Raw genomic sequence first — 23,787 nt, forward strand, 5'->3', positions numbered from 1 at the left:
CATAGTCAATTTAAATGTGCCTCAATCAAGTTCAAAGATCTTAAGAATGTAAAGATACTTGACATATACTCTGAAATGAGGTATACATAAATGATGGCATGATGTCATGTTGATCCCAAAGATTATCAGGAGTCTTAATCTGGGAGTTGTTTGTGGGGAAATGGGGGTGTTCAGAGTTTACTAGATTAAAAAACCCCATGACCTACTTGGAGAAAAATATTCAACATTTGGTAAAAATAAAGATTTTTATTTTTAGCATCAAACTGAATTTTTTGGTCAACAAAAAGGGAATAATATTGAGTTTAAAAACATCCATTCTTTTAATTGATTTTCCTGATGTTAGTTTGTTGAACAAAGCTGAAGAGCTGCGTAAATGTAATGTAAACAGCTGAAGACATCTTGATGTGACATGAAAACCTGCCTGTCAGTAAGTGAGGATTATCGAGGTCCGTGGAACACCTTCATCTGAAGAGTCCCGTATAATCTGGAGCAGGATATAACAAGCTCCCGACTCCTCCTCATCGTCAGCCTCTGCGGATGCAGCGCAGCAGAAGTTTGCATCTCTGAGCGGGTGAAGAAGCGATGGCCGTGTTTTTGGACGCTGAGTTCCCTCTGATCAAGCAGAACCAGCAGAAGGTAGATCTGAAGATGCTGTTTGGAGAACAGGAGGCCTGCAAAGGTGAGAGGAGATGATGCTTGTAGTCTGCTGACCACAGTTAGATTCCTGCAACAAAACCGTCAACGTTGATCATCTGCAGTTGCAGACATTTTTAAATAAAAATAAAAAAATGAAATATTGTTACTACTACTATTAACAATAATAATAATGGTTAGATGTGGCTCAGTGAGAAGAAGTAGGTGCTTATATGGTTGTAACTAATAAATATTTTCATAATTGAGTATTCTGACAATTAAATGGATAAACAAATAGGTAATTCTGGAGAGTTTTGGTTTCACCACTAAAGCTTACTTTGTGAAATGCTGTCATTAGAATCATCAGGAATAATTATTATCAAAAATATAATCAATGTTTCAGTTGTTTTTAATCAAAGGCAACACAAACGTGGTTTTTAATCTTGATTTAAAGGAACTCAACATTTTGGCTGTTTTGCAGGTTTCTGGAAGTTTGTTTTATAAAAAGGCTGAATCTGCAGATAAACAAACCTTCTAATGTCACCATGTGAAAAGCTCAGTTGTTTCTGCTTGATTTAACATCAATATATGGTAGGGAATTATTATTTTTAGACAGATCTGAGTGAACATATTTACGAAGAAAGAAGCTTTTGTAAAATGTGTGTATAGTTTGAACAATTTTAACTCAATAACTGCTCTGAATTTAATGAGTTTTTTTTTATTCAGTCAATAGCCTTTTTTGTGCCTGTATATTCCAGTAAATAATTAATTGACTACTTTTTCATTCATCAGGTTAATTACTCAAGTTAGCTCAGGTTAATTACTATTTAACCTGATTAATTGTCCTAGGTGCTTCCAGGCACTTAGCCACAAGTTTTCTGATGATGTGTCAGTGTATGAATCTGTGCAACATAGAGTTGGTGTGAATAGAAAAGCACCAAATAAATTTAGCCCATTTATGATTATTTTTTATTATTAAAAACTTTTACAGTTCTTTTATTATTAAAAAACTGTAAAATTTTTAATTTTACAGTTAAAAAATTGTAATAAATACATTTTTAAATGTCATAAATTCTCTTTGTACAGACTTTGAGTTATGTCTTCTATAGAAATCTTTCCTACACTAAAACAGTTCTCCATTCTTTCCCTTTTTTTCTAACATATATTTTTAATATTGTAGTGCATTTATTTTTATCAGTTTTCTGTGTAATTTGTTGCCCTAAGATGGTCGGAGTGAGAGCACTGCGTCCTCTCAGGAGCCAGACAGATGCCCGGCTTTGACGGAGGGCCAAAGGAAAAGGAAGAGGACCATATTTAGTCGCGCCCAGCTGTCTGAGCTGGAGCAGGCCTTCGCTGTGACTCCGTACCCGGACATCACCCTCAGGGAGAGGCTGGCTGCACACACACACCTGCCAGAAAGCAAGATACAGGTAGGATTCAGTCTCCAACTTTAACAAATTGTAGCCTTTAGTGAGGAGCTAAAACGGTCATTACAGGCTAAAAAGTCTATTTGAGCTGTAGGTTATGTTATGGATTTATTTACATTTATCTCACTTAATTCTTTTAGTTTTGTGAGGACACATTTATATTCAACTGTAGAAAAGCTCATAAAGTCCAATTTAAAGTTAACCCAGTTCCTTTTGAAATGCCTGTTAGATCCAAACATTGACAGACAGAGACCATGATCAGCCTCATTTTCTCTCTACCAGGTCTGGTTTCAAAACAGAAGAGCCAGAAGTATCAAAACAGGCAGACTCAGCAGACCCACCAAGTCTGACTGGGGAGGTCGGGGTTTCCTGGAGTCCTCTGCTGGACATGGGGCCTCCACTTGCCCAGCCACAACCAGCCTGGCAGATATATTCAGGCAGGATCAGAGCCACTCCTGTGAGGAGGTGCCTCCGCTTTACTCAGACTGGATCCAGATTTATAGCAACCAGGCATCGTCCACGCCTCCTTCATGTCCGTCTCTTCCTCAGCATCCCCAGCCGAAGCTGCTCCAGAGCTGCTCCAAAATGCAAGACAGTCACCGCTGGGATGAAGAGCAGCAACTGGGCTCGAGATTCAGCAGTTTCATTACTGGCTCATTTCCGCAGCCAATCAGCAGGCAGAGTCATCACCATCCCTCCACATGCTCGTACCAGGCGTTTACGAACTTCAAAACTCAGAGCCTGGCTCCACCTCTGACCCATCAGCACATGTATGGAGGCAACACAGGAGCTGGAGGACACAGCTCAGTAGACCAGGTTGTCCCTTCACACCCTCAACCAATGTACTGGGAGGTCACACAAGGTCAAGGGCACCGCCATCAACATCATCATCATCCACAAATAGGACCTCAGACTTCCATGGGCTACATCTCAGATCTCATCTACAATGCCGCCATTGTGACCAATTTTCTTGAGTTTTGATGACCAATGAACATATTTGGACCCATTCCTGTCCAATTTAGTAATTGATTAATCATTAACTGGAGTATACAGAATTAAAAAGGGAAATTTTGCTGAAAGAGCAACACAGATATTAAGCCAAAACTGTACAAAAAATATACACATTTTGCAAAAAAAAAAACTCCCACCTTTGTATATGAATACCCTAAACTCATCGAGTGGCACAGCTTCACTGGGTTCAAATTCTGTATAAAAAAATCCATCTGGTATCTAATTATTAGATCAGCTCTACACTGTAAGGATTTTAAGTAAAGCAGAAATATTTTTCAGGTGCGGATGCATCCTTTGCTACAAACGATCAAGTATGCAATAAATGAAAATACACTTGTTTTATTATATTTTAGGCAATAAAATGTTTATTTTTTTATTTAAACAATTGATGGATTCATGTTTATTCTATCTTTTCATGTAGTATTTCTAAAATTGCTTTTAAAAGACTGAAGTGGTTAAATATTTTTAATCTGATTAATCGACAGAACAATCTATTACTATAGAAATAGTAATAGATTATTAATATAATCTAAAACCGCCAAGCTTGTTTTTGTTTCTGTCCTTCTTGCCTGCTGATTTTATACCAGACTGTTAAATAGTGCTGCTGTTGTTGTCTGTCAGGTTGTCATGCTGTTTTGTAATCAATATAAAAAATGAAGGCAATGTCCCTCGCCTCCATCGTAATAATGTTTGTCTGAAGTATTTTTAGTTTTACACATGTAGTAATTTATTAAACCAGGTTTGAACTTCTTTGACTCCAGAATTCCTGCGTATAGCATGGATGAAGCATTAAATGTTCAGATAAATGAGCTACATTTCGCATCAGACCAAGTCAACCACAGTACAGAGATTGGTTATTTTGTTTGTGACAAAGTAAACCCTAGCTTTATTAAGTCGGGTTTGAGTTAGTTCGCTACCTGGCTAACTAACAGGCTAACAACTTGACTATTTTTGGTTAACTGTTTGGTTATTATTTGACGAATAAGCCAGCTAGCTAACCTGCTAATTAGCTAACTAGCTAGCCCGCTAGTTAGCTAACTAGCTAACTGACTAGCCAGTGTTATTTTACTTTTGGAAAGCTGAGTTTAGCTTTTGTAGAGTCAGTGAATAATTTCATGTGAAATATGTCTGTTAACATAAAGTATAAGATGTCAAAAGCAACACACCTCATGTTAAAATCTGACAAATATTAGTCTTACAGCACACCAGTGTTTTTGTTTCTATCCAACTAAAAAACGTTGGATAGAATTTTCTAACCTTTGCATTAAATTAGATTGGATCAGAAGAGATTTATTTCAAACATGTCAGAAAACATAAAACATCTTTAATCCTTTTTGTCAAAACTTAATTAATTTTGTGCCAACAGCTCAAGATGAAGAGAAAAATAAATATGTACAATTTACACATTGTTTATAGCTCAGTAACACTTATATTATTTGAATAACATTATTCTGCTTGAATGTCCTGTTGGTGTAGCTGATGAATCTGTAACTGCTTAACCTGTTTTAAGCTCAGTATATAATAGTACACAGTAAAATGTATAATGGCTTAAAATAATGTAGCTAATGAAAACATGAAGATTTTAAAATTATTTTCAGCTGGAAAAAAAAGCCTTAAACCAAAACTAATTTACATAATAACTCAAGACTGTTTTTTTATATATATACTTCTGAACATCAATAAAATGCCAGATTAATTAAATGGGAAATTTAACTTTATGAAAAAAAAAAAAAATTCTCATCAATCATCCACAATAAACAGGAACTTAAAAAAAGTTTAGGTAACATTAAACTAATCCAAAAACAAAAACATACCCTCATCTTGGGATTTTTAAAAATACATCTTTGCTGTCTTTAAATGTGGAGGTGGTCTGATTAAAAGCGACAAGCAGAAAACAAACATAAATCTGTTTATTCTAAATATTTATTTGTAAATTTAGAACATATAAAACCATTTGATCCACCTTCAAGTGAACCTTAAGTGAAGTTTTGTCCTCCCAGATGTAGGCTTGTGTTTTCCTGCGTGACATGTTTAACTGCTGTGACCCATGAGTATTATCCTTCCAAAGTAATACCGATTAAAATGATTACTTGGGGTAAGATACGATGACAGGAATAATTATTTTCCTATATCAAAATATTTTCCATAACTCTCTGTATTCTAAGAATCAGGTGGTTTAGATGAACAAGAGGAAATGAAAAAAAAAAGAGAAAAATAAGAACTAAATTAAAGCCAGAGCTCAAGGTCTATCAGCTTACAGGCCGAGTAATTTGGCATGGATTTAAGTTTTGAAATATTACATGAGAGGGGTATAATACTGAGGCAAACATGACAGACAGGAGAGCTGGACACAGACCGCTCTATATCATAATCATCTTTAATACCAAATAATCTTTCAATAAACCTTTAATCCGGGTGTCAAATCTCAGATCTTAGGAGGATACTTCATTGTATTCCAGATGTGGTTACATCTTTTAATCCATCCACTGATACATCGCAACTTGACAAGAGTGGTGTGGTTTACAAAAACATGAATTCCTATCTGGAGAAGAGATCAGATCAGATTTTAAATTAGATGTGTATTGTTGATCATTGAGGTATGAAAATCTTATATTACAGCTAATTAATGATTTGTTTTTGTTGCTTTTTCATCTAGGTTGATTCCCAAACAATCTGAATAAAAGAAAATACAATACTTTACATCTATTTTCAACTTTTTTTTTCAGTTGGAAAAAAAATCACATCTTGTTTCATTGAGTCTTAATAAAAAAAATGTATTAGATATGATTGCATTTGAAAACAACTGAACGAAAACAACATCAACAGAATAGAAAAACAAAAAGTTTGGAATAACAAACAAGTGAAGAATGTAAAATCAGAAACATGTTTGACTGGAGAAAATTCAACAAATAGATTTTAAATAAATAAAATTAATAAAAGACAAAAATTCAAACATCTGTATGTTTTTTTTTTTTTTTTTTGTTTCTACAATCGCTATGGTTCCCCTAGTTCTCCCTCCATGGTCCGGACCAGGACATAAAGCTCAGCCAGTCCAACTACAGAAGCAGCAATCACAGCTGATATCACCCTCTGAAAAAAAAAACACAAAAAATAGTTAACAGAAACCTGTGAGGGACAAATTTAACTCAATAAAAAAAAAAATAGAACAGTCTCTGGTATATACAGCTGAATTGATTTGTTAAACAGAGGAAATTATTAGTATAAAGGTTGGGCCTGATTGAGCTATTCACATGTAAATATTTCACAATTTGTCAAACCGCATCTACAAACTTCAATTTATTTCAATTTAATGTGACAGACTATACAAAAAATTAATAACTTTGAATTTGAAGGAAAATAATAAACAATTTTTGCCAGGTTCATCAGTAAAAAAAATGTTTGAACTAAAAAATATGCAAAATCAACATATTAGCATCATACTGTATTAACATTCAGTCAAGCAAAAGGTTTACTTTTTCACATGTTGATGTAAGAATTATTTTAAAGCTCCATATGCATCATTTGAAAGAAATGATAAAGCTTACACTAAATGAATTCATTTAGCTTACACTAAATGAAAAACAGAATTCTAAATGAATTCTGTTTTTGCATTTTAAGCAATATTTTTTTTTAATTAAAAAAGAAATTGAAACCTAGAGAAACTACTTCTAGTTTACAAATCTAGAACATAGAAAGTTTGTTCTAGAACTGTATGTTTGATATACTTTAACATTCTAACATAGAGAACCAAACTATATTTTTATCAGAACAAGAATCCAGAGAAACACCCACTAATTTGTAAATTATGTACTACTTATTCTTATTAAACATGGGGAACCAATATGTAGTTTCATACTTTTACCTTTTTGTCTCTTTTGGTTTGTTGTTTCACTTGTTTTTTTCTTCTAACCCATGTAAAGCACTTTGAACTGCCTTTTTGCTAAAAATGTGCTAAATAAATAAAACTACCTTACCTTGAATTATTTATTTATGTGCATAGCGCAATGTATTTCTATTATTGTATAAAAACTGATTGAATAAAAATCTGAAGAATTGGTCAATGTTTTATCCAATTAATTCATCATCTAAATAATTTATATAATTAGGGAATGAATAAACATGCACACCACAATTTCCAGAATATTGTCTTTTTGTTAAGATTTTTTTTAAATCTACACTGTTATTAAAAAACAAGGCAATAGCTAGAATAGTCTAGAATTCATGCAAGACTGAATGTTCCCTTACCGCTGCGGTTTCAGTAAATAAATACTGGCTTCCCATGTAGGAGCAAGCAAAAGCAGCAACTAAAGTCACCAGGAAGTTGAAAACAGTCACCACCACTGCTTTCACCGAGCGCACTGAGGAGAAAAGGGAATAAAAGCAGTTCACGTCACACAGTTTAAAGCTTGTTACCAACATGAAAAAAGAAAGAAGTTGTCACACACTGACCTTGGTGACCAAAATCTGCAAGTGTCCCATTTCGGTTAATTTCCTAACAATAAAAACAGAAATATTACTGATGAGAACATGGACGCAGGTTTAGTTCAGCATTATGTTTTCTCATTCATACAGTTTTAACATTCACCTGAGTGTTGACATTACGCGTCATCCTGTTGTATTCCTCATTAGCCAGTTTTGCTTTGATCTTCTCAAGACGTGCCACTAACTCAGGATTCTGAAAGAAGAACCAAAAGTCAAACTTTAATTTCATTAAGCCAATAATGAGACTAGTTTTTAATTAAAATCTCTCTGCTTTAATTTAAATCTTGCTGGATTTTATTGCTACATTTGATACAGTTGATTATAATGCACTGAAAAGTAGTTAGGATTTATTGATGCTGTGGTGAAACAGTTTAATTTTATTTGCCAAGCTGAAGATATTTTGTGGAAAACTGTAAATATGAGCAAACAAAGATCAAACATGGAGCTCCTCAGGACTTTATTCTTGGTGACTGAAACCAATGTTGTGGTTTACAATAGTCACCCCAATATTAGTGACTTACAAAATAATAATAAAAAAGATACAGAATTGGCAAGTTAGGCTTGAAGAACCTCCTGCAGCTATGCCACAATTAGTCATTTTACTTATTTTATTGGTTCTTAGAAATGAAATGTATGCAATACAAAAGCCTATGTTTTAATGTCACTTATTTCAATGTAATTATTTTTTCTGTACCTTTAATCATCTTGTTAGACCCATTGAGACGTGCATGGTCTTACTTTTGAAAGGCAGGTGTTAAAATGGTATTGGTTTAAGATGTGGAATATGAGCTGCATGTTAGCCACTGCTACATCTGTCATCAATGTGAGGTCTTGAACCCATAACATACAAAAAATACTGAATAATATTCCAACAAATGTTAATTATGTAGTGTTGGGAAGGTGTAGTTATTGTTATGTAGAGTAATGCTCTTACTCTGGGAGGTTTCACGACTTCAGGCAGGTGCAGTGAGCCATCTTCCAGTAATTGATGAAGATAGAAAGGATGGCCTTAAAAAATACCACAAAGAGTTACTTCATGTCCACTAAAAGACGTAATATTATTACTGAGCACCACAGTCGTGCTTTCGTTCACCTTTATCCTGAAGGTGTTTCTTCAGTTTCCTTGCTGTGCTGAAAGGCAGGACTGTTGGCTGTGGTTTTTTCAGGATCTCCATCAGTTCTTGTTTAAGTCCTTCAGGCAGGGATGAGTCCGGGGTTCCCAGCAACTTTGTCACCCGACTTCTAAATTTGTCTCCAACAACAAATGAAGATGCCATAATAATTCTAGTAAAGACTAAGAAGACTGCCGCTAAACGACACAGCTGTGTAAATCCCCAGTCCTGTTCTGAATTACGCCCAAAGTGACTCGGAACGCGCAGTTTGTATTGATAATTGAGGTCATTCAATATAGGCTTTTAACGAATACTAGGAGCTCGATGTTATAAAAATATACGCGGCCATGTTTGTCTTGTGACATATGTTGCGTTCTCGTTACCTCGGAGGTCTGAACTTCAACCTGGGCTTGACGTCAGTCAAAGCGGAATTTCAACATAGCGATGCCCATAGACATTTGCAGTACCTCTTCTTACAAGTCCAGTTTATAGTTGTGGATGCCACATGTAACATTGATTTTAGACGCACTCTTACATTCGGGCTTTGTAAAGTAATCATGTTTCCAAAACGTCTTACGACTACTGATGCGAGAAGCGACCATATTAAAACGTGAAGTCCGTAACTGGGGGTAGCAGGAGGTACTCTCAATTTATCCGAGGGAAATATAACTTCTGAAGGCGTTCCAGATTATTTCTCCCGCTTGGAAGTCGGAATTTCGAAATTCTGAGTACAACTGGAACGCAGCAACACTCAGACCCAGGTGACAAGTTTTTTTTATTTCTATTTTTTTAAAAAAAAAATTAAATATCGAACCTTATTGGGTTTTGGAAATCTTTTTTTTTTTTTTTTGCTATGTGTTGGCAACAATATCAGAAATACTTTTTTATCACCACGAATTTAGTTCGTTCCGTTACACGTTAACATTGTTGGTGCATTCGTGTTTTGCTCGTTTGCCCGATACTCCTGTCTGACAAGTTTCTGCATAGTTGTGTAAATTCATACAAGCCAGCCAGTTTTTCTTCAGTGTATCAACATGAACCATTTATAACTTCATCAATCATCAAAACAATAATACAAAATATGTGGAATGCAGAGTTTAACGGCCAGAATCTCGTTACTGCCACTATCAACATTCCGTGAAGGCAGCATCCCGGTTTGTGTGCTCGTACGATCGCTCAGGCTGAAAGGAAAGATGGCCGCCTGTGCACTACGTAGAGGGTTGCTTAGCGGTGTCAGCAAATACAGCAGAAAACACTCCCATAGAATACTGAGTGTCACCGACATTAACAGCAGCTTTGAGGTGTATAAGCCACGGTTACAATGCCGAGCCTGCGGGCTGCTTGGCGGTGTTCAACAAAAGAGGTTCATGTCGTCACGGTAAGAGACACAGCGTCCTTCTGTCAAAGCTAACACACACGAGAGGCTAGGTAACTAGGTCCGTCAAGCTTACTTATTTAGCCCCGGAAAAGCAAAGCTTTGGTGATTCTCGCAGAGCAGACTTCTGGATATTATGTACGCTGGAGGTACTATAAGGGATGATATTCTGTGTTAGAAAACGAGAAATCTGCTCATCTTCCAGTTCATGCTAGCTAGCCTAGCAGCCAGCATGGGTTGAGCAACAACTGCCTGATCCGAGCGCCTCCAGTCTGCTGAGTAAAATCATTGAATGCTGGATAACATGAACAACTCTCCATCGATATTTTATGAACTCATCTTCTATAGAAAAGTTGTGAGTTGAATGCAGTCTAAAAATATTTTTTAAAAGCTGCAGATACACTCTGTTAAACGTAATTGTTAAGTGGAGTCCGGATTGCAAATCCACTGCTGTTTTCCTATCAGAAAACAACAAAACACGTTTAATATGATTATAATAAGTCACTATTACAGTTGTGTCACTATTACAGTTGTGCAAACTTTCAGTCTGCTTTCCAAAGTGTTATTGTTGCATATTTACTTTCAAAACGTTTAAGTCAGTTAGTTGCTTCTCTGTTTAACTTTGGCAAACACACCGTTTCCACATTGAGACAATGTCGTCAGTGGGCACTTGATTAGCTTAGCCTCTAAGAAGCTTTTCTAGAGCCTTAATAATATCCTGAATCTATTTAGTAAAGGCCAGTTAATTGTAAAGGGGTGAAAACTGTTTTAGACATGTAAACAATGCCTTTTGTATTTTGATTATGCTTGTTTTTGTGTGTTTGTTTTTAAATACGTTAGCAATTATGTATTTTAAAAAGAAACAAAGTAGCAACCATAATTGCTACCTTGTTGAGATTAATTTAAATCTCTGCTTCCCTTGCAACGTATTTTCTAGTAAATTCTGACTAGCCAATGTTTCCATTATGATTTCACAAATACCAGTGAAGTGTCTTTTAATGTTTGTTAGGATTTTCCCTTGTTGAGGCTTGTGCTTTCTGGCAAATCCAGGCAAAACTGAGAATGTTAAGAGTGATTGGAAAGATAAACAACTGACTTAAATACCTCTGAAATATCAAATATAGTCAGTCGCCAGCACTGACTATATTTGTTAATAATACAACTCAAGTTGTCTAACATTAAATGCTTGTTAGGATATGCAGACGTTTTCTTCACTACGCCAGTACAAGAAAACTAAAGATTGCACCTTATAAAACACCTAATGGCTCTCTGGAAACATTTGTGTTCATACACAACATTATATGTGTGCAAAACCTGTTAAAAATTAATGAATGTACTGCGGAGTACTGTAGTACCTTTGCAGATTATTCTGTTTTTATCAAATGCAAAAGGCATCAGTTTGTCGTGGAACATTAAAAGTATTTTTCTATAATCTACTAATTGTGAACGATAAGGAAACCATATCTATGCTGAGATTGTCGCTCTGTTGTTTTGTTTTAATCAGGACTATAATCCATCATCTGTCACAAATTGAGAGATAAAAGCCAATTTAATCGGAACAGGGTGTGATTTAATATCATGTTTTGAAAACAAAGTTGGGGATGCAAAAAAGTGAATGGATTAACTGCTGAATTGACCATCATCAGACAATCAGCTCCAGAAACAATAAAACAAACATTACACTACAGAGGACATCCTGTCATCCTCTGATAATCCTCACAACACATCAGATATCCTCTTTGTGACAGCTGTAAAAGCTTTCAAAGTAACATTAGCGCTGATTTGCAGAAAAGATGCAGCAAACTATTGCCTCTCTGAGTTGTGTAATTAAACCACATATATTTAACACGGACTTTCTTTGTTATGAAACATGTTGAAGTCTGGTTGCTTGTGCAAAAGTTCTCAAGATCAGATTTCAGTTTGAGGTTTCCCTACAAAAAGGAATATTTTGCATTGAAGAAATTTTAGTAAGAGGGGTAAAGGAAATGTTGAGCTGTTGAAATGGAGATTAATGTTCTTGACCCTGTTCATATTATTTTAAAACAAAATTGCCTTTAAAAGTCAGAATAATGTTGCTTACTTATGTAAAAACTGCTCCACAGTGGGAACTGCTGTTATCAGCTATAGTCAGTGTTTTAACTTGAACTTTTATCTTGTTTGTATTGTGTTGACCAGAGAACACATGAAGCTATCCTAACAAACTGGGACGCAGCACATTTTTGTGTCTTTTGCCCCTCTTAATCCGGTCATGTGATCTAGGCTTACTAGCTATTAATAGAAACGTTGCACACTCATTTTGACTTTGACCGTTTTGCTTCCTGAACATGTTTTGATGGGGTTGGCGCTGCTTTTGGGAGCTCAGAGCTGCAGTTGTGACTTGCTAGTTTCAGGAAGTTGGTGTTTTTTCAGAAAAGTCAGAGTCGACGTAGCCAGAAACGATTCTCGGAATCGGACGAAGAGGGATCCTGTTAACTTTAAACATCACCAGTAGATGTGGGTGGGCTTGAGCTCCCGCTGATTCTGCAATCAAATCAAAAAATCAAATCAAATTTTATTTGTATAGCACATTTCAGCAGCAAGGCATTTCAAAGTGCTTTACATCATAAACACAAAAACACAAAGTCATGCAATAGCAACAATTCTCCAGTTTTTAGTTACCGTTTACTGCTGTCATATTTTTGTTAGCTTACAAGGTGGGGTTAGTGTTGTGGCATTTGTTATTTAAAAGATGGGATGTGTTTCAGTGCATCAGTTCATTCCAGCACATTTTGCATCAGTTATTGGATCCGTTAATTGTTGTTAAATTTTAAACTGTCTTATAAGAAAACGTCTTTTCTTGTTTCAAAGTACAAAGATTTGCTGGATTTCATTGGTTATTGTTGACATGCAATAAATAGCAGTTGTTTACTTTTGCACGTCACTAAAAGGTTTAGCAGCTGACCTTTAGCCTAGAGAAACTTAAATATAGCAAAAGGATGTTTGCGGCTCCCAGGGCTAAGACCGGATTCAACAAATGCATAGAAACACACATTTTATTACATTACAACAAACTTTATTATATGTGGACAAAGTTTTCAAAACTTCTATTATCAACATGTGAAAAGTTCAGCCCTTTCTGCTGATCTTAAAATCAATACAGTGTTGATTATTTTTGGATTAACAGATACAAAATTGGATAGCAAATATGCTTAGAAGATTTTTTACAGGATTTGAAACTAAAACTGCCATTTTAGGAGTTCTAGTTTGAACATATTTACAGACAAAAAATCCTTTTTTTAAAAATTTGAAATGCTAAATTAATTTTCTACAGCTTTGGTTAAATTTCTGTATAAATACCGTATGTTGTTCTTTCAGCAAATGTCATTTTTTAGTCTGTATACTCCTGTTAACAATTAACTGGTTACTAGATTAATTACTTTAATAATTCATAAAAATGTATTCTATTAATTGTTTCAGTGCTTCCACCTACCCAGGTCGTTTTATACTTCCTTTTTTTGTTCTAGTCCTCTTCAAATAGTAATACATCTTAACATGTTTTCCAGCAGTATTTCATGTTTATGCTTTCATTTAAGATTAAAATCCTTGGTTTGGAGCTTGGCTCGTTTTTATAACCATATTTCTCACAGCAAAATCCAGTTACCTTGTGGTGATTGTTTTTGCAATAGTCAAAAGCCAAAACCTGAAACCAACTCACTGTGTGATATTAAATCCTCTCGTCCATATATCCCCATCATTAATCCGCCCCTTCATCTGTGCTGTGAAGATTAGCTTTCACAAGTGTGAGTGTTATTCACTCAAAGTGACCAGCTGTTACCGTCATCATCGCTGGTCCAGTCTTGTGTTTTGAAGACAAACACTCTGGTGTTGGGCTGGAGTTGGGATTGGGCCTTTTTCTTTACGAATCAGTGGTTGTTTTTACCACACCTTGTGTTTTGTGGTTAATACCAACTGACTCCTAGCTGCGTGTTTGTGTGTATTTGTGTGTTTAACTGTGTTGCCTGCATTTTGGCAGGAACAGGCCTGAAGGAAAGATTTTGGAGCCTGTTGGTGTGTTTGAAGCAGTGAAGCAGCATGGGAAATATGAAACAGGACAGGTAAGGCTTTCTGATGATCCTCCAGCAGAGCTCGTAGCTTGACGTGGCAGCCATTTTCAGTGTTAAATAGTTAAAACTTGTGTACACGTTGTTATTCATGTGCAAAAAGTCTAAAGTGCAAAGGTGATCTCTTCATTACACTTCAAACACATTTTTTATAAATAAATCTTGTCAGTTTTGTTTTTGCAAATGTAATCCCATCTAATCTATGCTGTGTCTCAGGGATTGATCTATTTTCTCTTTCCTTATTGTTGTTGTCTTCTCAGCTATTTCTCCACAGTGTATTTGGCTACAGAGGCATTGTTTTGTTTCCGTGGCACGCCCGCCTCTATGACCGGGACATCACCCCTCCAGTGTCTGATAGGTAACCCCGCATCTCAGACTTGCTCTTAAAGTTTAGTAGCTTTGTTTGAGACGTTATGGAAATAATATTTTCTCCTGTAGCAAACCCGAGCCACCCGGAGCCCACGGCTCGAAGGAGGTGAAGGGGAAGACTCACACCTACTACCAGGTCCTCATTGACACCAGGGACTGCCCTCACATAGTAAGTAGTAGCCACTTTGTTCAGTCTGAAGCTGCTGCTTAAGTAAAACTTAGTGTTTTGAAGAATATTGAATCCAAACTGGAAATGTCAGATTGTTCTGGGTAAAGACAGCAAACATTGTTTAGTTCATTTCTCTAAGACAATTAATTATAATATTGTCAAGGAAAATTGTTTTTTTTTAGTGAATTTAAATAAATATGCTTTGTTGATCTACATTTAAATAATGATCTAGAGGTACTTCTTTCAGCTCTTAAACCTAAAAGAACAGATCTTGCTTCAGGTTAAAACACTAAGGATTTCCTCCACATGCATTCAGTGCATCATTAAATTCTTAACACATAATGTAAATTAACTTTAACTATACATAAGAACATTAATAATGTTGATGCCTGTCTTACTGCTGTTTAGATGCAGAATCTGATTGATAAATTTACAGCTAGAAGATGTTTGGGCAAATGATGGTCGTCAGTTAAAATAGATATTCTTACGCATTTCAATAGATTCAGTAAGCTGTTTTTTGATTACTAATATGTACTGATCAGTGATTAACTTTAAATTAATAACCATTATTTAAATGCTTTTTCTTATTGTTTTGAAAGCTAAACCACATTAGATGAGTCAGAGCTTCATGTTTGTAGCTGTGACAAGATGGTGTGCGTTAGATTTTATGTAATTGTTGCAGGTCTTTTTCAAAGTGTGTAGTTATGAATTTGTTCTGTGTTTGACAGTCTCAGAGGTCTCAGACTGAGGCAGTGACATTTCTGGCCAACCATGACGACAGCAGAGCGTTGTACGCCATCCCAGGTAACCAGCAATACTGACACTCAAGGATCTTACTTGCACATTTCTAAAAAAAAATGTTTTAAACAGGGTTGAAAAAGGCAGAATTTGTTTTTATATGTATAAACTGTTCAATTATTTCTTCAACAAAACAACTAAATTCTTTTAGCACCTTGTAAATACTGTTCTTTTGACATCATTTCCTGTAATTTGCCAACTTGCACATTTCATTTAATATTTGTATATGTTTTATTTTGGTTTTGACTTGCTGAATATTAATAAAAAAAAAATTGTAATTTAAAAGGCAAACCATTTTAATCCCTGTTTCGCCAATATATTAGGTAAAGATAAACTCTGGTCCTTAGACTGTGGTCCTTGGATTAGGTCTGGTCAACAAAAATAAAGATATCAAAGATCATAAACTGCTTTAAATAATCAATATTTGATATAGGATAATTCAGTCCTTATTTGACCAGAAGTTACAGATTTTGAAACAAAAATGGTCTAAATAAGTTCAGATGAACTTTGCAAAATTAGCATTGTGTTTTTCTTTTTTTTCAGGAAAATATAGATAAGAAGACTGATATTGAAGCGGTTTAAAAGTTATTACTCAAAAGCCCAGAATGTTCTATGATATCTGGACCTGTCGGAATAACAAATTTTGCTAGATGATAAATTATCCCAGAAATTACTGCGATAAATGATAATATTGTTGTTTTCAAGCAACGTGATGACATAATAATGCAAGAAGACATTCTTAAAGATCAACATACTTTAAATTCTAACGAATCAAAAATTTTACGCTGAACCAGAAGACGTTAAATATCCAAAATAAATAAACAAAAACGGGGAAAAAAAAAAAAAGGAATTACGAGTCTCTGTAAACGAAATAGTCCTTAAATGGTCTAGATGAGACCGAAACACCAGACTGAATCATTTTGTCATCCACTTTTTGGAAGGAAGTGGAAAATGATAAATTATGGTGACACAAATTATTGAGCTTGCTTTAAACTACCATGCAATTAAGTGATTTAGTGTTTATTGCAACAAGCCTAATGATATATAGAAATTTGAGTGGAAATTCAGAGGCGTCATAAAAACTCTTATGTCCAGAGTTTTCATGCTAGAGTTGAATAATAAATCAGAGCCCGTATTTTTAGGAAAGTGAAGTTGGGCTGAATCTGATTTGTTTTAATTTACATGCATGTTTAAATGGAGCTAAGAAGTTCAGGCTTCATATCGTTATATGTTGCTGTCATGTGTTTGTTTCTCCTCCAGGTCTGGACTATGTGAGCCATGAAGACATCCTGCCTTACAACTCAGCAGAGCAGGTCCCAATCCAGCACGAACTGTTTGAGCGCTTCCTCATGTACAACCCGACAAAATGTAAACACTCTCTGTGTTCTTCTGCTTTCAGCATCAGACTTCTCTCATGTTCACACTGAATGCTAAATCACTGCGACAGCTTTGAGTTGAATCAGAAAAGAGAAGCAGATGTAAAGATTTTTTCGCTGTAACAGGGATCTTTGGACCTTCCACAGTGGCTCATCATAAATTTGACAAAAGAAAATAAACAACTAACTACTGTACTTAAGTAAAGATGGAATAACAAATACAGGTTTTAGCAGTTTTTCAGATTTTTAAAATAAAATAATTGCAGTGATTTGAATAAGTTGAATGACTCCAAAACAATCAGTAATATTTTTATATGTTTGTTTTTTGTCAGGAGGTTGAAAATTATGTGCTTCTTCAGAATCAGCTTTTAAAATTTTGACTTTGATATTAGAAATCAGGTAAAAATATAGAAACTTCAGTTTCATAAGATTTTCTACAAATATTCTAATAAAATGTGTCCACCCACTTTATTGCATACAATTTTAATCTGTTTTAGTTTTAAGAGCTAAACTTAGAAATGAAATGATGGTTCTTTAAGCATGAGAGCACATTTTCTACAGTAGGTATTTATCAGAAATTATAAGCTGATTTTATTTCAAAAGATTGTGTAACATTTGCAATCATAAGTGAGTTTTATTGAGCTGGACTGAAGGCAAAATGGCTCTTTTTGTAGATTCCTGCTCTAGAAAACTGATGGCCACCTCCATGTTAGTTTTAGTGACTGTGGATTTAGAATCTGTGCATTTAGGTGTTATAAACTAAAATCCTTTTCAATAAATTAACGGTAAGTCTGTGTTATTGTCGTTGTCTTCACACCATAGCTCCCCCATTTACACCCAGAGACACCCTGAAGGCCTGGCAGGAGAAGAACCACCCCTGGTTGGAGCTGTCTGACGTCCACAGGGAGACCACAGAAAACATCAGGGTCACCGTTATCCCCTTCTACATGGGAATGAGGGTGGGTTCATCTTCTTAGAGTTCCTCAGTATGTCAGTCTCACCAAGGTGTTGCGATCGCAATTCTTAAGTCAAACTCATCGTTCACTAATCTTACAATTTTCACCAGTCATTGTGACTTCTCTGCTAATCTGACTGCAGTGTTTTCTGTATTTCCTTCTTTTCTGATCAACTCGACTGAATTTCGACCAAGCTTCATATCCCGTTTGTAATTTAACTTCCTGTTTCACATCTCTTGAAAACCAAAGCTGCAAGATGAAAACATGTAGCATTTACCCTTTCCCCCTTTTTTTGGCAAACTCAGTTTCATTTTGGACCTGATCAAAATTATGAATGTTTTAAAAGAGCCAGTTGTGGCAGAAAGTATTTATACGACCCTTTAAGATGCTCTTAATATATTAATGAAAAGTTGTTTCTGCATTCAGTGAGTAATTAAAGTTAAATAGTGTTTCACATTTTTTCATACAAATGTAGTTATGCAGTGTATAAATGAAAACTGCTTTGTTTAAATTGATGAAATAATATTAAAACACACAACTCTTATCTTCAAGGATCTATTTGTGAAACTTTCTAGAGTCTAGAGACATGTAAAAAGCTATTTTGGGCCAGATTTGGCCCCCAGGCCTTCAGTTTGACACATTCAGTTCATTCTCTTGCATTTTAACTCCTTCTCGGGACTTAAGGCATCTATTTCAATAATGTACCTGAAAATGGTACTTATACTTTAAATATTGGCTTTGTAAACTTTGGCAAAAAATGTGCAACTTTGACCACAACGTTTTGAAAACAGTGCCACAACATCAGTAATTTTATGCCTTAGCAATCACAAAGAAACATGGCGACATCCCAGAGGAGCTCATGTGTTGTTTTCTTTCTACTGAAAATGTAATAATTTGTTTTTCTGGTTCTTAGGAGGCCCAGAACTCCCATGTGTACTGGGTGAGTTACATGCAGTGTTGGAAACGATGACAGCTTCCAGCGAACAGTTTGAACATGTGTTGCCTTCCTGCAGTGGCGCTACTGTATCCGCCTGGAGAATCTGGGTAGTGAGGTGGTTCAGCTGAGAGAGAGGCACTGGAGGATCTTCAGCCTGTCGGGAACCCTTGAGACGGTCCGGGGCCGAGGCGTCGTAGGCAGGGTGAGTATCAGAGCAGCATGCTTTTATTTTGAAGGGGTAGGTTTTTCTGATCGTGAGGTCTCTTTAAAAGCAAAACAATGTCCAAATGAAGAGAAAACCAATAATTACGGCCTTTCTGCAGCTGATTAAATAAGAAACCACATTGGTAATGCAGGTATAAAAATGTTATGACATTTATTTATGTTTATTCTGAGTCATAAGCTGACACAAAAATATAAAATAAACACTCATTACTTTTAGTTTTCTACTGCTTCTCATGCAGAATATTATACACAGACCGTTTTATGGCGAAGCACTGATCTGTGAATTTTGTGTTTTTGTTTTTTGTGCCATCTTAGGACTAATGATGAAATTTAGCTATTGGGCTAATATTTTTACATTGCAAACAATGTGGTAATGTGCTCAGTTCCAATCACATGGTTAAACTATAAAAAGTGAAAGTTGACATTAGGGCGAATATTAACTGTTGTATCTGCGCTAACAGCCATTTAACAGGAAGCTCATGTTCTGCAAACAGTAGTTTAAAAACAGGGCTGTCTTCATACAGCCAAAATCAAAAATTAGAACATTTAGAAAAAGATCAGTGTTTTTTTTTATCACTTATTTCAGAAGGTGAAGCTTGTATATAGATTCATCACATAGTGAAATATTTCAAATCATAGTTTCGTGTAATTTTGATGATTAAAATGTGTTTAGACCAAGTGGGAGCGTTCAGTTCAGACCCAGAGGTTAACCTGTTAACTGTTACCACTTTTATTTTCTTCAAGATCAGAATAAAGAAATTATTTAACGTCAGCATTTTTTTTTTGTTTTTTTTATTTTTTTTTTATTCTGAACCTCTTATTGTACAGCTATTATTTACCATGGATAAAAATAAAGCATGTGTGTGTGTGTCTGTGCGTCTTCATCGTTTCCTGTTTACAGTGTTTCTGTGTTTGTGCTTACAGGAGCCTGTGTTATCTAAAGAGCAGCCAGCCTTCCAGTACAGCAGCCATGTGTCTCTACAAGCTCCCAGTGGTCATATGTGGTGAGAACGCTGCTTCACACGCTGCATATGCAATCCCAGCATATACATACACATTCATTGTCCTGTTTGTTTTCAAGTTTCAACCATCTGACCTAAACGTTCAGATGAAAGAAAATGAAGTTTGGCACAAGGCCCAGTTTTAAAAGCTGAGTCCATGCCACAAAAACCATCTTCTTTAGATGATCTGTCCTGGTTTTGATGGGTTGATTGGTTATATGTCCAACCAGAATGGTGCCAACAGCTTATTGAGAGGTTGAGTTGCAACTTACTAAAAGACATTTATCCAAATATCAGAAGGGATATTTATGTATTTGAACAGTTTGGAAGAAATGTAAACTCAATGCAGTTTATCTGTTTAAAAAACTACTGCTCTGCAGTCAGAGATTGTAGTCCTCAGGTTGTTTGCTGCATGTATTCCAGTTCTCCTGTCTCTCTACTAACAGGAAATACACAGGTTCAATAAAGGCCAGTCTATCAATCAAGTTTTAGCACATTTCAATAGTTTGTTTTACATTGTAAAAACACAAAAATGCAATTATGGAACACAGTCAACAATATAAATATAACATTTTGTCTGTTTGCTTTATTGCACATCAGAATATTTATCAATGTTTCATTTATATTGTTTCAGAAGCAGCTGAAACACTGAGATCTGAAGGAACTCAGTGTTTCAGCTGTTTTGCAGTTTTCAGGAAATTTATTCCAGGTTTGTGGTGCACAGAAGTTGAAAGCTGCTTCTATGCAGATCCACGATCTCTTTTAAAGAGATTCATGTTTTAATTAAACAAAATGACAAACACAGAAACTTAAAAAGCAATTTGACACTTTTAAATAGGCTAATAAAATATGAGCTAACAACAAGAGTAATGTATCATTCATGTCATTAGCACTAATTGTTTCCATGTGTCTGACCAGAATTATAGATTGTCTATAAATGTGTTACAAACAAATGTTTTTCTCCAGGGGAACGTTTCGTATTGAGAGAACCGACGGCTCCCACTTTGACGTCAGGATTCCTCCCTTCTCTCTGGAGAGCAACAAAGATGACAAAGCGCCCCCTGCTGGCTACACATTCTAACTGGCACTGGCTGGCCACCACGCCAGTTCCCGGCTGGGTCATCTCTGCAGTTGTCCTTACCTCTGCGGCCCTGTCTCAGCATTCAGCCAATTTCAGTCAAAAAGAGACTTTAGGAGTGTTGACATAATCCAAACTCTGGCCATCAGGCTGCACCCAGCAGCAGAGTGGGATCGATAAAATGACAGTGTGGAAATTCACTCTGCTGTTCTGTGCATTCTTGAGACACAGACATTTGAGTCAAATGTAGAATTACTGCAGATTTGGTTCTGACGGGCAATTACTGAAACACTGACCCGACTATTTGCAAGTGGGAGGATTCCCTGCTGAGCTTCTGGTTTGAGAAAATGGAGAAGGACTCAAATTGAACCAGTAAGTTATTTCTTATTTGCCAGCTGAAAACTGTTCATCTCTATGCTGTCGTCTGTTTGGGGTTTATAACATTTATTTTACTTGGGCTCTTTCATTCTCCCCCTGCTTTATAAGCATCAGACTACCTGGTTTGGAGTCATGTAAGAGTGACACAACAGTGAAGCACAGTGGACATCATTATTTCCTACTAAACAAGCATAAAAATAATGACATGCACTGCATGCAATCCTAACTTGATCTGTCATTCTTGTACCAGCAGAAACCCATCATTACAGTTTTACAGTTACAGTAACTTCTAGTAATTGAACTCAAAGTACATGTTTAATATTTTCTAGTAACTTTCACACAGTGCAACGACCGACAGGGATTGTGTTGCACAGCCATGTTAGTTCCTTTAAAAACATTAGTTATATTCCGGATTGTTTTGATTTCTATTAGTTGACATTGGAGTTAAAATGTGGCTTCAAGTTTCTAACAACAGCCATTAGATGAATTGTATTGCAACTGTTGTTGCTGCCTTTACGTGCCTTTGGTAGGTCCTCTCTTTTTTTTTAGTTTCCACAGGAATCCTGGTGAGGTTTCTGCTCACAGCTATTCTATTCTCTCCTTCTTGTTTGTCTAACATTAGACACACTACAGAAGAAATATTTAGCTGTAATAGTTTGTACAAATTTGAAGTGGGCTGATCTAAACACTATCTGTTGGACAGCATAGGGCCGGAAGGTTTTTATTATCATTAAATTAGAAAAATGAAGCTGTCCACTGTGATTTAGTGTTATCAAGCTCTACTGTTGAGTCCACTGTGTGCATTGACAGCCAAATGTAACCCCTCTCCTGCTCAAGGCTGGGATTTATAGTCTTGGAATAACAGAATCGCAAAATTGTGAGAAGCAGCGTATGGGAGGGGGCAGGTTTGAACTTTTGTGTTTTAAGAGACATGTTTACCATTTGATGGATGTCTTTAGCTGATTTTAACTTTGAGAGGGAACGAGAGATGAGTCTAACACTTCCCCCTTAAAGTGAAAATAGAAGCTAACATTGCTGCTTTAGTGAGCGATTTGAAGCAACTTTGATGTTTGACATACTGTAAATAGAGATGTAATTAAAAGTAAAGGAAATAAACCTTTTCAAAAATGTCTGGATCTGTAGTGAGTTATTTGTTTTCTCTGATTAGGCTTCTCGTGTAGAAAATAAGGATAAAATGATAAGGTTTTCAGTTTAAAGGATAAAACAAATGAATTGTAAATGTTGAACTTTTGCTTGAAGTAGTTTTATTGTTCACCACCACCAGAGGTCAGTAGAGTCACTCCACAGGTAAAACGTTTCCAAGTTTCTTTGAAGCTCAAGAGATGTGCATGCTTACTTTTAGGCAACTTAATAATCGATTTAAACCTTGTTAAAATATAAGTAAAGGAAAATGTTTACTAAAACTCAATTTTCACTTAATGATTAGCGAGTAAGGAATATTATAGAAGGAGATTAGAGGAGCCTAAATAGGCTAATTAAAACTTTGTTAAGGCATGTAGTGGACTCCAGTTCTGTAAAATCATCGCCAACTCAGGTAGTTAAACTTTTGCACGTTTCAACTACTTCTGCTTTAGAAACCAGCTGATACTTTTTATTAGTGTCTGGAAACTGATCTGTTAAAAAAAAAAAAAAACCTGATCAGTGGCCACTGCCCGTTACCAAGCAACCCACTTAGCAGTTTGGTCAGTTAGTTTTACCACTTTATTTAGATAAATGTTCTGTTATACCATACAAACCCGTTAAAAATTTCGATTAACTTTTTATGTCTGGATAATATTATATGCACGTTATAACCTTTCATATGTATTTATATATATACATATATTTTTTTGTTTTTGTCTTTTTTTGTTTGTTTTGTTTTTGACAAGAGATAAAATTAGAAATTGCTTGGCTAACAGTGTTAGCTTAGCATGGTTAGCTCAGTTGGAAGGTCAAATATTAGTTTTTAGACCAAAATGGACGATACCAGGTCACATTGACAATAACACTGCAGTGTTTCCAGATTGAATCGGCACCAGATTGTGTTGGAAAAAATCAGCTTTGGGTGTGTTTATAAAATTTAGGCTGTTTTTCATAACATTGGGTAAGTTTTTAGAAAGGACAATTCCACGAAAGTTGTGATTATGTGGCAGAACAGTAAATAACTTACATTTTTGAGAAAATGCCACGTCTGTGCGCTTTTATTTTTATTTTTCAGCTCATTTATTTTTGAATTGTTTAGAGCCAGTTTCTATGCTATTTGACTGATCTCGATTCATTTTTATCAATTTAAAAATGTTTCCTGTGTGTAAAAAAGAAATGTTAAATTGAAATTTTATATTAAGTTATATTTATTTAAT

General features: G+C 35.5%; 3 protein-coding genes and 1 long non-coding RNA gene across 5 annotated transcripts; 2 read left to right on the forward strand and 2 right to left on the reverse strand.

The window, feature by feature from the left end:
* Positions 1-566: 566 nt before the first annotated feature.
* On the forward strand, positions 567-3,780 carry sebox (SEBOX homeobox). The gene is made up of 3 exons (XM_055028513.1): positions 567-679; positions 1,858-2,063; positions 2,343-3,780. Exons 1-3 carry the CDS (start codon positions 583-585, stop codon positions 3,039-3,041), a joined length of 1,002 nt encoding a protein of 333 aa, XP_054884488.1. The 5' UTR covers positions 567-582; the 3' UTR covers positions 3,042-3,780.
* A 1,196-nt stretch (positions 3,781-4,976) lies between these two features.
* On the reverse strand, positions 4,977-9,394 carry tmem199 (transmembrane protein 199). The gene is made up of 6 exons (XM_055028517.1): positions 8,647-9,394; positions 8,488-8,561; positions 7,657-7,746; positions 7,521-7,563; positions 7,317-7,429; positions 4,977-6,161 (listed from the first exon to the last, which is right to left on the reverse strand). The coding sequence occupies exons 1-6, from the start codon at positions 8,828-8,830 to the stop codon at positions 6,066-6,068; spliced, it is 600 nt and encodes a 199-aa protein (XP_054884492.1). The 5' UTR covers positions 8,831-9,394; the 3' UTR covers positions 4,977-6,065.
* Positions 9,395-9,816: 422 nt separating this feature from the next.
* poldip2 (polymerase (DNA-directed), delta interacting protein 2) lies at positions 9,817-22,559 on the forward strand. Of its 2 annotated transcripts, none has more exons than XM_055028511.1 (11): positions 9,817-10,043; positions 14,053-14,134; positions 14,401-14,498; positions 14,579-14,678; positions 15,407-15,482; positions 16,737-16,844; positions 17,675-17,811; positions 18,722-18,748; positions 18,822-18,947; positions 19,895-19,974; positions 20,938-22,559. In XM_055028511.1, the coding sequence occupies exons 1-11, from the start codon at positions 9,859-9,861 to the stop codon at positions 21,050-21,052; spliced, it is 1,134 nt and encodes a 377-aa protein (XP_054884486.1). In that variant the 5' UTR covers positions 9,817-9,858; the 3' UTR covers positions 21,053-22,559. The 2 variants fall into 2 exon arrangements, with proteins under 2 accessions (XP_054884486.1, XP_054884487.1); XM_055028512.1 differs by having other exon boundaries at positions 14,059-14,134.
* LOC129359115 (uncharacterized) lies at positions 11,589-14,030 on the reverse strand. Its single transcript, XR_008605872.1, has 2 exons — positions 13,735-14,030; positions 11,589-12,560 (listed from the first exon to the last, which is right to left on the reverse strand). It is a non-coding gene; the product is annotated as an uncharacterized LOC129359115 (long non-coding RNA).
* Positions 22,560-23,787: the final 1,228 nt, after the last annotated feature.

The sequence above is a fragment of the Poeciliopsis prolifica genome, unplaced genomic scaffold (genome assembly GCF_027474105.1).
Source record: "Poeciliopsis prolifica strain line A6 unplaced genomic scaffold, Auburn_PproV2 SCAFFOLD004, whole genome shotgun sequence".
NCBI lineage: Eukaryota > Metazoa > Chordata > Actinopteri > Cyprinodontiformes > Poeciliidae > Poeciliopsis > Poeciliopsis prolifica.

Excerpts from the sequence above, each read along its gene's own strand:
- sebox (XM_055028513.1), top strand. The coding sequence starts at position 583 with ATGGCCGTGTTTTTGGACGCTGAGTTCCCTCTGATCAAGCAGAACCAG. Across the intron at positions 680-1,857 it reads AGAACAGGAGGCCTGCAAAG|ATGGTCGGAGTGAGAGCACT; the intron begins GTGAGAGGAGAT and ends TGTTGCCCTAAG. Across the intron at positions 2,064-2,342 it reads TGCCAGAAAGCAAGATACAG|GTCTGGTTTCAAAACAGAAG; the intron begins GTAGGATTCAGT and ends TCTCTCTACCAG.
- tmem199 (XM_055028517.1), bottom strand. The coding sequence starts at position 8,830 with ATGGCATCTTCATTTGTTGTTGGAGACAAATTTAGAAGTCGGGTGACA. Across the intron at positions 7,747-8,487 it reads AAGTCGTGAAACCTCCCAGA|AATCCTGAGTTAGTGGCACG; the intron begins GTAAGAGCATTA and ends TTCTTCTTTCAG. Across the intron at positions 6,162-7,316 it reads TATTTACTGAAACCGCAGCG|AGGGTGATATCAGCTGTGAT; the intron begins GTAAGGGAACAT and ends TTTTTTTTTCAG.
- poldip2 (XM_055028511.1), top strand. The coding sequence starts at position 9,859 with ATGGCCGCCTGTGCACTACGTAGAGGGTTGCTTAGCGGTGTCAGCAAA. Across the intron at positions 16,845-17,674 it reads CATGTACAACCCGACAAAAT|CTCCCCCATTTACACCCAGA; the intron begins GTAAACACTCTC and ends TTCACACCATAG. Across the intron at positions 18,948-19,894 it reads GCCGAGGCGTCGTAGGCAGG|GAGCCTGTGTTATCTAAAGA; the intron begins GTGAGTATCAGA and ends TTGTGCTTACAG.